Consider the following 13,934-nt stretch of genomic DNA (forward strand, 5'->3'; position numbering starts at 1 on the left):
AGGTCTTTCAGAAGATCTGGGCGATTTTTGCCAGTACGGTGTGCAATACGGTGAGCGTCGGTTCGCCTGCCGACGACAAAAGACGGTACTGTGTCACTCTACCCCATGTCAGTAACGCCAGAACCAGGCATACACAGAGTCATTTGGAGTACAAGAGCGGGGCATCATTCTGGAGATTGGATGCGCAAGAGAAAGGGTGAAATTTGTGACGAGTACCTGGCTCGGTCGGAGGAGCACTTGCGAAACTCATGCAGGAAAGCATATTGCGGCCGTCCGGTGTAGCGCCCAGACCGGGAGGAAGCCGGGCTCGAAATACATGTCGCATTGACGGACAGGTGCAGGCCTAGTGATGCTCGCCAAGTTGAGGCCTTCGAACCACACCCAGAAGCTGCATGACACGCAATCATCTGTCGACAGACGCCGCAATTGCCTTTGCTGAATGCGACCTGTACAAGCGAACGAATCGGTCACTTAGGTACCATCACTGGGTACCTGTCAAGCACGCATTGACAGCTGACGACAGAGGACCGCGCCCTGACATTGCCCGTGTATACTCGAGATGGAAAAGGACAGATCCCGTGTCGAGCGACAATACCAAATCCTATCAATGACGTCGAAATATCACCCATCAAGGACGGCTTTTCATGTCACACAATATCTCGCCTCTCGAATAGATGTCCGTCGTACCCGAGGAACTCCCTGCTCTTGCGCTCGATATGTCATATACCAAAACACCCACTTCTCGGCGCGAACTCGGACTTGTCTCTTATGTTGCAATAAAGTCGGACACAATCGTCCCAAGCCTCAGGATCTGGGGCGGCAGCCATGGAGTTGTTGTCCATCTTCTGGTAACTGAAAAGATTAACAAGACTACAGGTGATTTTGTGTCTATAGGATGCTTCCTCATTAGAGGTGAAGACCTCATCAGATCGAGAGTTCGTGGTTGCAGCATGAGAGCTTGTGATGCTTTTGAGCGAGGGCCGACTAAAGGCACAATTCATGCCGGATGCTGAAAGCCTGGGGAATTGTTAAAGCCAAGTCTGAACTTTCCATGGTTGATGCGCAATAGCTGACTTCTTCATCGGTCCGGAAGTCAGGTTCGTTCAGGAATTCCCGGCGTCAAGAGCATATGCTAAAGCTGCCAGCACGCAAACGTAACCGGCGTTTCGGACTACCACTCGTCATCAATATGAATGCAATGCGTCGATGGGCATGGATGGATATGTTTGGCATGGATGGATATGTTTGGCATGGATGGATATGTTTGGCATGGATGGATTCGTTTGGCATGGATGGATCTGTTCAAAGGTGTGCCGTTGCTGATGTTGGTACGGCATCGATGACGTCTAATAGCACCGAGAAACCATGGTCCACGATAGACGAGACTGCTCTCCACCGAGCCAAAACAACGGACATGCGCTCGAGCTTGGGCTTCGAAGATTGCGATTGCGACCTGAACTGACACCTGGCATCGGCCGTTCAACGGCGAATGTTGTTGCACGTGAAGCTTGGGCCGGCTAGCCGCGATCGACAGGCAAGCTACCCCGGCCTCCCGTAAGCCCCTCGATAGCTCTGGCCAACCACGACGCGACAGAAAATGAGTGGCTGGGGTAGGCTGGCACGTCCAGCTGCATGAACACGCAACACGGGCGGACTCAGCTGAGAGATTGTCTGAAAAATGCCTCCTGCGCGCGAACCATATCGCCCGCTGCATAAGGACTGTTGTCTGCGCCAATTGGGACGCTCCACGCGTGCGCGGTGGATCCACTGCTGGTGCTGATGTTCTGGCGCAAGGGTGGGAGCAGCTCCCGGCAGCTCTGTGGAGTCGAAAGTCAATTTGCTGCCATTGCGCCGCCAATTGCGCGTAGATCGTCCGGGCAACAGCCGCGCAGTGCTCAGCTGCTGGATCTGCCTCTTCAGAGATGCCTCGGCTGCGGAAAGAGGCGTTGTGGAGGATGTCAGTGAAGTGCGAAAAGGGGAGGCTGCGGCGCGCCATGAATGCGCTAAAACCAGGCACAACAAAGCTAGGCCACATCGAGACAGCTCCCCATCACTCCTTCCCAGCAGCGCCGGGCTGCCCTGTGAAACCGTTGCTCACAACACGACCCAGCTGACGGCACCTGTCCGCCAATCTACTTGACCCCCTCCTCGCCTCACTGCTCCGTGTCTCCTCCACCTCGCCCCGCTACTGCACCATCGCGTCGCTGCACATTACCAGCACTCCCATCACAACCCTCCAAAGGAGCCAAGAAGTTGTTCTTGATTCCTTTCGAATTGTTTTCGAACGGTTCGAAGGGTCTTGAGAATAACGCACCGACTCCGGCAAACTGGATTTTGAAGCGCGAGTAAGAGAAGTCGCCGGCGGTGTAGTCAAACAGTGACAGGCGCTGACAGCCCAGGTTCCGATCCCCTTCAGTGTCTTCCCGTCTGCGTATCGGAACGCGGTCAACCAGGAGACCACCAGCACCAAGGTAGAAGGCGAAGTCAAGCTACCTGACCATCAAGCACACGGACGGGAAGGTCACGAAGAGACGCACGAATCCTTCTCTGCCACCGTCCACCAGCAGCAGCAGCAGCAGCAGCCGCCGCCGCGCGACACGCACATCAAGGAAGAGGTCCGCATCTACGAGGAAGAGCGCCGCCGCCCGCAGCAGCCTCACCGCGAAGAAGTCCACATCCACGAGGAGACTCGCTACCGCCAGCCCGAGCGCGCTCAATCTCAGTTCGACCGCCAGTCTCAGTACGAGTCTCGCCAGTTTGACCGGTAAGTCCGTGTGGTTTTGCCTCATCTCATCTTTGTTTTGCTCTTCTGCCAGCGGATCCAGCACGGCCCACCCACAACACAGCGCCCAACCACCCCAGCCCCTGAGCTTGGCGACTAGAAGCCACGGGCCGCCGCTAAACCTAATTGCAATGTTGTTGTCAGAGCGACACGCATGTCCCCACTTTTCCCTCACCTCCTCTTCCCTGCCCATAGCTGACCTTCCCTTTCTTCCACCAGCTTCCCGCCCCAACCTTCTCACTCCCACACCCACATCGACATCAAAGACAGTACCTACGACAGACACTTCAACACTGTCCACGGCCCTGCCACCGACTACGCGCCCACCCCCATTGACGTTTCCGAGCGCCAATTCCGTGAACGCACCCGTCCCATCGTCGAGGACTCTCGCTCAGGTTACACCCGCGAGACCTTCACTGCCAAGCACCAGGACACCGTCGACCGACGCCATCCTGAGGTTCGAGTAGAGACATCTGCTCGTTCCACCGCCGAGCCCTCCAAGCACCGCCGCCTTTCCATGGGATATTACGACAACGAAGGTCAATACCACTCGTTCCGTAACGCTGCCCACAACGCTGCCCACAAGGTCGCCCACAAAGTCGCTGAACGCGTAGCCCACCCCATCCACCCCCACCGCCACCACCACCACTCCGACTCCCACTCCTACGTCGGAAACAAGTACTCCGACGACAAGGAAGAGATCATCGTCAAGGAGAAGTACACCACCAGTGCTCCTTCTCACGTCTCTGCCGCTCCCTCCCACGCTCCCGCTCCCTCCCACGCAGCACACTCCCACGTGTCTGCCGCCCCCGCTCCTCTCCCCAGCCGCCCCGTCTCGTCCGGTGCTCCTGTCCAGAGGTCTACCCGTGTCCACCCCGCTCCCGCAGTTACTCCCTACGTTCCTGCCGCCCCCGCAACCGCACGCAAAATGGCTTCCGCTAACACCATCACCATCCCCTGCCACCACATCCGCATTGGCGATCTCCTGATCCTCCAGGGCCGCCCTTGCCAGGTCATCCGCATCACCACCTCCTCCCAGACCGGCCAGCACCGCTACCTCGGTGTTGACCTCTTCACCAAGCAGCTCCATGAGGAGTCCAGCTTCATCTCCAACCCCGCCCCCTCGGTCGTTGTCCAGAACATGCTCGGCCCTGTCTTCAAGCAGTACCGTGTTCTCGACATCCGTGAGGATGGCCGCGTTGTTGCCATGACCGAGACTGGCGATGTTAAGCAGGGTCTTCCCGTCCTTGACCAGAGCGGTCTCTCTTCCCGTCTTGCCGAGTCCTTCGACAACGGCCGCGGCTCCGTCCGCATCCTTGTCATCAACGACGATGGTCTCGAGATGGCTGTCGACTACAAGGTCGTCCACGGCTCCAAGCTGTAAGCGTGCGTTGTAGACGTCGATGGTTAGTACTACCTACCTTTCTCCCACACTCGTGCTGACTGCCTGAAGGTCAACATGTATAATGAAGGCATTGGGAGTTCGTTCCGGTCTTGACTTGTGTTTATAACTTGGTGTTCGTTGCTTGGCTGGCGTACTACCTTGGGCAGGGTTCACTCTCGTGCCTAAGCAGGTGCTGCTTGGTTTGGGTATGAGCATGAATCTTTGGCGACATCTGTGGATAGTTAATGAAATGTGTGTCTCCTAAAGTCTTCCTGGTGTTCCTGTTGCTGTTGTGACTGTCGTTGCCACCTGCCGCTGACCTCGTCCGAGCTACCCCGCGTTCTCCAGTAGCTCTCCCGCACATGCAGCTTGTGTCCACCTCGGTCCACTTTAGGTACTTACTCAAAGCGTTCGTCCTTAATCAACATCAGATCTGTTCACTTTAAGTCATTTAGATCAAACCGGAACAGGGAGGCATTCACAGGATCCAACCACACGCAGCACCAGCTTCACAAGCCGCGCAAGAGCCAATGCCGCACTCGGACCATTCACCCTCCCCCAATCCCTCAGAAGCCTTTACCGATCTGCCTCCCTTTCCCGACAACGTCCCCACCGCACCATTCCCCCGCATCTCCCTCGCCAAGCTGCTCACCCACGACACAGACGAAGAGGAGCGCTGCTGGAGAGCATGTCAAGAGCTGGGCTTCTTCTACCTGGACCTCCAGTCCTCCCATGGTTCAGCCCTGCTTGAAGATGCAGACCGCCTCTTCGAGCTTATGAAAGGCTTTTATGAACTGCCCGTGGAAGAGAAAACTAAGTATGACTTCAAGAGCAAGGGGAGCTACTTTGGGTATAAAGGATATGGAGAGGGGATTATTGATAAGAATGGAACACGAGACCGAAACGAATTCTACAATGTCTCGAAAGACGATGTCCTCGGGCTGTCAGAAAGGTTGCCGAGTCCAGAGGTCCTCAACAGCGATTCCGTTCGCTCGCTATTCAAAAGCTACATCGACCAAAGCCACGCTATCTGCTCCTCCATCATCGCCCTAGTTGATCAGCGTCTCCCGCTTACCGCCAAAGCTAGGCAGGATGGTGGTCTGGAGGCTCTCCATCGTCTGAGCGCGACGAGCGGTGATCAGATCCGTTTTGTCAAAGCGCCGCCGCAGCGACCCAGCACCAAGGGCGTTGCGCTGGGCGAGCATACGGATTTCGGTTCCGTTACTGTGCTCTTCAATCGCTTGGGTGGGCTGCAGGTCAGGCTTCCGGAGGGTCTGGAGCCTGCTAGATCGAATGGTGATGGAGAGGCAACTGAGGCGGAGGAGAGGTTGTGTGAGGATGGGTGGTGCTATGTTAAGCCGTTGCCAGGACATTGTATGGTGAATTTGGGAGATGCGCTAGTGAAGTTTTCCAACGGGCAGCTCAGGAGCAATATTCATCGCGTTGTTGCGCCGCCTGGACGGCAGGGGGAGGTTACGAGGTATAGTTTGGTGTACTTTTGTCGGCCGGAGGATGACGTACTACTGGGAAGCTTGGTTGAGGGTGGTGAGGAAGAAGGGGATGAGAAGGTCACGTCGAAGGAGTGGATTTTGAGGAGGGCGTTGGGGAGGAGGGATGCCAGTGGCTGGGAGAAAAGTGAGGGCACGGAGGACGGGAGCATGAGGAGGGGCGGTATGAGGGCTTAGGACTTGGCGTTCGAAGAGGAAAGCTTGGATGTTGACTACCTCCATAGGTACGTCACATCCATATGCAGGACTCGACGAAAGGCTTCCTGGATGTACTCGTACCTGTCTACCTACATAAAACCACAACTCGTCTATTCAAAATTGAACTCCAGAACGTTCATTTGTCTTGTGAGCCCTGTTCAAAACAAAGATTTGAAAAATGCGGTGGGCTTCCTTTGTTTTAGTCTCCACCCGCCAGATCAAATTACAGTGTTGCATCTGATCATGTCTTTGCTACCACCCAACACATGTTCTGCTCCCGCCATCGAAAGAGTCAGCAAGGCTCCTCATGAACAGGTTTGGTGTTCATGGGAACTCCGCATCGGCAAAGGCTTCAATGTTTCCACCTCTCGGTCAAGATTAACTCACTAAAAAGAAAGTGTGCCTTTGGTTAGGTGGTGCTGCTCTCTTGAAGCGCGCCATACATCCCTCTGTCTTCACTCGGTTTCACAATCTTCTTATGGAAAAATGTCCAAATGAACCCTATGTCCTGGCTCTTGTCCCCAAATGCTGCCTTCAACGACCTCATGTTTGCTCCCCTCCAATTCGCGTCATGCAGCCAAGACATAAGGATTGAACGTGGCTATAGCTGCTCTCCAAAATCAAAACTCGATACACATTATGTCTCCTCTTTGCCTTTACAAGGCCTTCTCCTCACCATGTTGTGACTGTCGCCTGGCCGGAATCCTTAACACTTTCCAAATTTCGACACGGGACAGGTTGTTCACAAACCTCAAGGCGGGGTGGGGTATGCAGGCTTCCAAGAAACTTGCCATATCTCTTTGCATGTTCTCTGGTCACTCACTATTTCTTCTACTTCAAAGCGGACTATACTTCGTTGATGACGACTTTGAATCATGAGATTGCTATCAAAATACAAAAGTCTTTCTGAATAGCCAATATGGGCGCGATCACACTCGAAACAATACCTTGAGAGGCTCATGGCCCTCACTGTGCCTGAGAGTCGACTTTGGACACCAACGTGTATTCCTTACGAGTTGAAAGTCTGTCATGATCGAATGTGCACTGCCCTCTGGTCTAGGATAAAGCTCAGCAACAGTCCCTGATGCTGTTCTTCATCAACCAGAACCGACAACGTACCAAAAACGAGGTTGACGCCTGGTAAGTGCTGTACTTTATTCGTCCCACTACACAGATGTCGAGAAATCGCAGAGGCTGTAAATCGAATTCGAGAGTCGACTGATCATGTTCTGCCGCCGAGAGAGTCTTTACGAGCTTCCATCAAAAAGTCTTTACCAAGCAAGCTATGTCTGTCTTCCATCCAGGAGCTCACCGGACAACAGTCAATATTCTTCCACTCTGTCTTGAGCATAAACCCCTACAAAGCCTATCACTCATCCGTACCATCGCTGATCTCAAAGAAGCAGATGGCGATTTCATGCCCTGCTCGTCCTCAAAACAGACACACAACCTGATCATGTTTTCTCTCGAACGAGTCCCGTACACCAGAATCCCGCAGACGTCGCTGGCATGTACACCCCAAAACCAACACCCCCAAGTCCCATGTCTCTGGAATCAAGTATCAGCCTTTGGAAAAGTTTTGTCAAACCAGGATCGTCACAGGGACTGGTTCTCCTGACAGCCGACATGTTTGTGCTCCGAAGTCAGCGAAAGATCGATCCTCAACAGTTCATGTGTCTGCCGTCCCCCAAAAACCAACGTAGCATCGACGTATGTTTCCCCATCATCCAGTCTTTTCCCATTTTCTCTCCCTCAATGACACCGTCCTCCTCAGTCCTTTGTGCTCTCCTCGACACTAGAAAGCAGTGGTAGATACACTCGTGGTTTTTCAGGATCTGCAGATCAAAGAAGATCGCGTTTGTCAGCGTGTGCTGCCTCTGTTTTCCAAGGTACACGTTGCAGGAGCTAGGCTCATGGACTCTTCCGACTTTCGATGGTCCCTTGTACAGCGACACTGGATGACAAAAACACCAGTCTGAACGACGTAATGTCCACAAGTCTTTCAAATGAAGGCACGCAAAGTGCCACGAGATAGCAATGACTCCTTTGTAAATCACAGCACTATTTTGCGTTGGTTCATGCGGATTGGGAGGGTCTGTCAACTCGCGGATCCGTGTTCATGCGACCACGAAGCCAAAGTGATGTAGTCGCCAACATATGTGTTGCCGTGCTCTTCTCATTTCATATAATCGTGGTATCTATCTCCCTCACATCCTCCCTGCAGAGGCTTCTACGCTTGCTACTGCGTCAACGGCGCATCATACACTAACACAACATGATCGTCTCCCGCCGTGACAATAACCTCGCCACCGCCCTGAACAAAACCCATAACACCGCCGCCCTCGCCTCCACCTCGATGCCCTTTCCACTCGCCAACCAACCCCTTGTTAGCCGCCGTTGTCCCGCCTCGTGCGTCCCACCTCCTCACCACACCGTCGAAGCCCGCACTTGTGAGCAGCCACCCACCAGCGCCCTCCTTGTTGACAAACTCGAGCTTGACGACTGCTTGCGGCATCTCGTCGTCGGCATGTGCGTCTTCGATCCTCCTGCGTACGGCGAAGCGGTGCGCTGTATCGAACAGCGTTATGCTCCCGTCAACGTTACCCGCGGCCATGAGCGTAAGCGGTGCACTCGTAAAACTCAGTGTCTCCACGTTGTCGCTTCCCGCCTGCAAACTTGCCAGAATCTGTCCAGTCTGGCCAGCGCTCGCGGACGACCCCTTGGCGGGCGCTTGTTTGCTCCCTCCCGCCTTACCCTTTGCGCCTGCACCGCCTGAGCTCGCAGACGCGGCCTCTGTGCCCAGGCGCGGGAGCCCGACGATGCGGATCTGGCCCTCCGGACCGCCCACGGCGACGAAGGATCCGCTTGGCGGGATGCCGACGCTGTACAGACCCCCCTGGACGAGGAAGCGCTCGTCGAGCCCGGTCAGGCCGACGACGGTTTGCGAGCTGGGGTCGATCAGCCCCTGCGATGCGGCGTCGCCGAAGACGTCCCACACGTAGAGACTGCTGTCCTCGCTGACGGTAGCGAGGAGCGCGCCGTCGGGCGTCCACGAGCCGGCGGTGCAGGGCTCGGTGTGCAGGTAGTACGCCTGGAGGACTTGGAGTTCGTTGCCCTTCTCGGTGGAGAGCTGGTACACCCATACCGAGCCGTCGTTTGCGCCGAGGGCGATGATGTTGGGGTGTGCGGGCGACGGGTTCGGTGCGAGCCAGCTGATTTCCTCGACTTCGCTTGCTTCGGCGAGGAATTTCCACTTCTTGCCGTCTGGCACGCCTTGCCAGACGCGCAGTTTCCCGTCCAGACCAGCGGTGGCTACGAACTGGCCCTTGGGCGCTGAGAAGGCGACGGCGTTGATCGAGTCCTTGTGGCCGTCGAGCTTGAAGACGCTCTTCAGCCCTTGGCGCTCGCCTGCTTGCGTGGTTTCTGGCACGGCGGTGATGTCGATGATATAGCCTACGTCATCGCCGCCGCCAGTTGCGATGATCTCGGGGTGCACGGGGTGCTGGGCTATGCAGAAGATGGAGTCCTTGTGCTCGTCGAAGTGGGTAACTGAGTCGTTTTGCAGGTTGATCTCCATTTGCACGTCGTCGTCGCCCTCATCGTCGCTGTCCATGGGCACGTCGCCGTCATCTTCGACAATCTCTTCTGCTTCGTCGGCGTCCAGCACGTTGTCTTCGTCGTGGTAGTCGATTTCGGGCTCGTCGTGGGTTTGTTGCGCCGACATTTTTGTGGGTTTGTGTATTTTGCTTTGGTCGTGTATAATGCGCAGTATGCTGCTCTTCTGTAGCAGTTTTATGTCGTGGCGCTGCTTAGAAATGCTGCAAAGCTTCTGTCGACGACTTTTTTGTTCGGCTGCACGTCGGCCATCGGTCGTGGAGGGGCGGCTCATCAACCCCTTGCACGTCACTTTGGCTTTGTAACCGCAAGCCTGACCGAGTCACCTCATATCCACCCAACCCTTCAAGTACGGACTGTATACACTGAACGGATTTGTACATCGATCGACCTTGCTATACACAACATTGTATTACTAACCTACAACTTGCTGCCCGCCCTCTTCCTCTTCTCCTTCTCCTGGTCCCTCAAGACCCGTCTAAGAATCTTGCCAGATGGCGATTTGGGGATCTCATCAATGAATTCAACACCGCCTGTGATCCACTTGTACGTCGCCTTTGTCTTCTCGACGTGCTTCTGGATATCGCGCGCGATCATTCTGTCACTTTCCTCGAGACCCACAGACGATGACTTTACAACAAACGCCTTCGGTACCTCACCAGCAATGTCGTCGGGGATTTGGATCACGGCGCAGTCGTTGACGGCGGGGTGCGTCAGGAGATGGGCTTCGAGTTCGGCGGGGGCGACTTGGTGGCCCTGTGTGCGTGTTAGAAAAGGCTCCTGAGGGCGAGAGAGTGGAGAAAGAGGGCACTTACCTTGACCTTGATGAGCTCCTTAATCCGATCTACAACGAAAACATGCTCATGTCCGTTCGGTCCCTTCCTCACCACCGCCTTGTCACCCGTGCGCATATACCCGTCCTGGAAGGTCTCTATGTTCGCCTTATCGTTCTTCAGGTATCCCAATACCACAGCTGGAGACTTGACGAGCAGCTCGCCCGGCTGGTCGTACCCGGTGATCTCATTGCCTTCGATGGTCACGAGCTTGCACTCGGTGCCAGGCAAAATGCTGCCCGACGAGCCGAACCAGATGTCGTCTGGTGAGGTGGAGGTTACGACTGCGCAGGCTTCTGTGAGACCGTAGCCTTGCCGAATCTTCCAAGAGGGGAAGGTGGCTTGTATGTCCTCCGCCGTTTCCTTGCCCAGTGGCGCGGCGCCGGTGAAGAGCGACCAGACGGAGCTCAAATCATACTTGGCGAGCAGCGGCTTGTTCTTGGTCATCAAGATGATGATTGGGGGCACGAGGAAGAGCGTGTTGATCTTGTAGGTTTGGGTCGCTTGCAGGGTCGTGGTAAAGTCGAATTTGGGGAGCACGATGACCCCGTCGCCGCGATACACGGAGGCGTAGCAGATGACGACGAGCCCGTACATGTGCGACATGGGGAGCAGGCCGAGGACATTCTCGGTGTAGTCGGACTGGTTTCGTAGGTCTTTGATGATGGTGTCTCTGTAGGGCTTTTCGAAGGTGCCGATTTGCACTGCGGCTGTCAGCACGGTCGCAGAGAGACATGTGGACAAAACTTACTGGTATTGGCAATAACGTTTCTGTGCGAGATCATCACGCCCTTAGGTAGTCCAGATGTGCCACTGGAGTAGCACAGGAAAGCAGCCTTCTTCGCGCCATCTCCGTCTTTCCAGTCCAGTTTCTCGAGCCTGTCCAACTCTTTGCCTTCCTGGATCAAGTCATCGACCGTCTTCATACCCTTCGGCGCACCCTTGCCGCCAGTGAAAGCCTCCGGCACATTGAGAATGTAGATCCGGTGATCCGGGATACCGCTCTTCTTCGCAGCCTCCTTAGCCGTCTCCAGCAGCGGCACACACGTGAACAGCGCCTTGGCATCCGAGTTCTTCAGTTGGTACTCCAGCTCCGCCGCACTGTACGCCGCATTCGCTGGGCTCTGCACACCTCCCAGACGATGCGTCGCCCACGCCAGCGGCAGCGTGTCGAGCGTGTTGACAGCAAACACGCCAATGACCTTGTCCCACTCAGAGCCCTTGTTCGGGTGGAAGCCCAGCTCCTTCGCCAGCCCGCGGGCCAGGTAGTCGACACGCTCGCGCACCTCGAGGCTCGAGTATGTCTTGCCTGTCAGCCCGCAGGTGAAGGGGTTGTTCGAGTAGCCCAGCGGGTGCCTGCCGTAATGTTCCTCGAGCATGAAGTCGCAGGTGGGGATTGAGTCAGGCGGAGAGAAGGGGAGCTTTGGCACCCATGATGGCGGAGTGAATACCATGGTGTAATGAGCGTCGCGAGCAGACAAACCACTACGATGCAAATATCAGTGTCTACGATGCTTCAATGCGACCACGCGATTCACCAGATGGTATGGGAGGAGCTGAGACGAGATCGCTGGCCGACCGTGGCCGGGCAGGGCTTCCTTAAGGCATCGGGAAGCTGTTGCGATATACTAGTGTGGTGTCCATCACAGTCAGCCTGCATCTGACAGCTCCCCCACAACCTGGCAATACATGGGGTAGGGACCAAGCTAGTGCAAGTAACGGCGGCACTGTCTTGAAGAGGTTTAGCTCAAGCAACGGCTACCCAGTTTGAGGCTTACCGAGAGACGTCTGGCAGCGACGACGGCTTCGTCGGTCCATCATCGACCTCGGCCCTCAAACGAAGTTGTTTCATCGATATGCTCTGCTTGCGAAGGAAAATAAGGACATGGCAATGCTGATGTCGTTGTGCTTGTGCGCAATGTCTGTGATGTTGGTCAGTGCGTCAGGACCGCTCTGACCTGCATTAGGGCGTGCAATAAGCTAGCCGATATAGTTTCCGTCCATATAGTTTCCGTCCACATAGTTTCCGTCCACATAGTTTCCGGCCACCCAACCCAACGCAATACCTGATTTTTGACGCAATATATTCTCAACACCACACCTTCAAAATGGATACTAAGGAGTATGCAATACAATCTGCTATTGCAGATCCCAAATCTGGTGTTTTTAAAAGTGAGCAAGGTGCTGCGCACTGGCATGGAGTTCTGCAATTGACACTGCGCGGGCGCGCCGCAGGTCAACTTCCACACACAACAGCTCACTCAAATCAACAGCGTTTAACACCAGAGCAAGAACACTTCTTAGTAGAGTGGATTCTCAAAGAGGATACTTGCGTGCGGGAAATGGCGACCTGAATACTCCAGATGAATGGAGACTACAAGCCTCTTGGGCAACTATGGGTACCCCATTTCATCACCCGCAACCCACGCGTTGCCTCTATAGTTGGCTGAACAATCAAAAGTGCACGGACTACAACAGCCAACTATGAGACAATTCAAGCCTGTCTTGAGCTGTTTGAGCATACTCAAATCAAGCTGGGTATACAGTACAAAGATACATGGGATGTGGATGAGACTGGAGTTGCACTAGGTGTATGTACAAACTCCCAGGTTGTTGCATGCTCTTCCAAAAAGAAAGCTTACATAAGATCACCAGAGGATTGCAAGTGGGTATCAATTATTGAAGCCCTCTCAGCTGTTGGTGCCAAGCTCCAATACCTTGTTATCTTTAAGGGAAAGCATCTACAAAGCTGTAAAAATAGGATGTAGCAACACAGTATAACTAAGGCAATCCTCTGTCTTGTCCGCTGTATGGGGGAAGGGGCAGGTATAGGGAAAAATCTCTGCCATGCTAGGGTGATCTCAGGGGATCTTGGGCAATCTCAGTTGCTCCAGAGGTGGTCAAAGTGCATTGCGTGAGCTTGCCCGTGACAAAAGTGTTGCGATTTGTGCCTTAGGCAAAGCTTGAAGACACTAGTCAATTGGTTCTCGGGGATGAGCAGAGGTACAGAAAGCCGTAGGAGTTGACAGACACCTAAGCAAGGCTTGGGTGGTCAGGGGTAGACCATCCGGGCAGGTTATGATAACCTTTGTAATAGTCAGGTAGTCATCTAGTCAAAGACCGTGGCGACTGGTTGCAGTGAGTAGTACAGAGTATACTGTCTGGCTCAAGAGCAAGTGAGATTCCAATAACAAAGTTGATTGAAAAGGTTGATGTTACGATCCATGAACAACTCGCAAAACAACACTGAACAAACAGGACTACGCAACAAGACGAGAGCAGCCAAGGAACTGCAGTATCGATTGACCGAGCTGTGAAGCCATGTCAGTGATACCCAGTATAATCAACACTCGCAATGTCTGTTATACGAACTGAGATTGTATGAAAAGGACTGCAATGGATACAACGTGGATCTCGTACACAAATGATCGTCACGGACCCATATACCGACCCACTTGCAGAGGACCCATGTTGACAACAATCAATAGGACACCGAGGACCGAGTATCGAGGTCACATTGACAACGCTTGATTGGACCGAGTATCAAGTCACTGACAATACTCGATATGAGCAGTACAATCAATCCTCCTGTCAAGTATATAAGCAAGTAGACA

General features: G+C 54.3%; 3 protein-coding genes across 3 annotated transcripts; 2 read left to right on the top strand and 1 right to left on the bottom strand.

Moving 5' to 3' along the window:
* Window positions 1-1,597: 1,597 nt before the first annotated feature.
* BU25DRAFT_462506 (uncharacterized protein) lies at window positions 1,598-4,166 on the top strand (the record flags this gene model as incomplete). The annotated part of the gene is made up of 4 exons (XM_033710526.1): window positions 1,598-1,610; window positions 2,111-2,345; window positions 2,417-2,764; window positions 3,002-4,166. The coding sequence occupies 4 exons, from the start codon at window positions 1,598-1,600 to the stop codon at window positions 4,164-4,166; spliced, it is 1,761 nt and encodes a 586-aa protein (XP_033557073.1).
* Window positions 4,167-4,616: 450 nt separating this feature from the next.
* On the top strand, window positions 4,617-5,851 carry BU25DRAFT_401808 (putative 1-aminocyclopropane-1-carboxylate oxidase; the record flags this gene model as incomplete). Its single annotated transcript, XM_033705023.1, has 1 exon — window positions 4,617-5,851. The coding sequence occupies exon 1, from the start codon at window positions 4,697-4,699 to the stop codon at window positions 5,849-5,851; it is 1,155 nt and encodes a 384-aa protein (XP_033557074.1). The 5' UTR covers window positions 4,617-4,696.
* Window positions 5,852-8,037: 2,186 nt separating this feature from the next.
* On the bottom strand, window positions 8,038-11,952 carry BU25DRAFT_376955 (acetyl-CoA synthetase-like protein). The gene is made up of 4 exons (XM_033704123.1): window positions 11,072-11,952; window positions 10,303-11,024; window positions 9,912-10,243; window positions 8,038-9,618 (listed from the first exon to the last, which is right to left on the bottom strand). The coding sequence occupies exons 1-4, from the start codon at window positions 11,772-11,774 to the stop codon at window positions 8,112-8,114; spliced, it is 3,264 nt and encodes a 1,087-aa protein (XP_033557075.1). The 5' UTR covers window positions 11,775-11,952; the 3' UTR covers window positions 8,038-8,111.
* Window positions 11,953-13,934: the final 1,982 nt, after the last annotated feature.

Source organism: Macroventuria anomochaeta (genome assembly GCF_010093625.1).
Source record: "Macroventuria anomochaeta strain CBS 525.71 unplaced genomic scaffold BU25scaffold_41, whole genome shotgun sequence".
NCBI lineage: Eukaryota > Fungi > Ascomycota > Dothideomycetes > Pleosporales > Didymellaceae > Macroventuria > Macroventuria anomochaeta.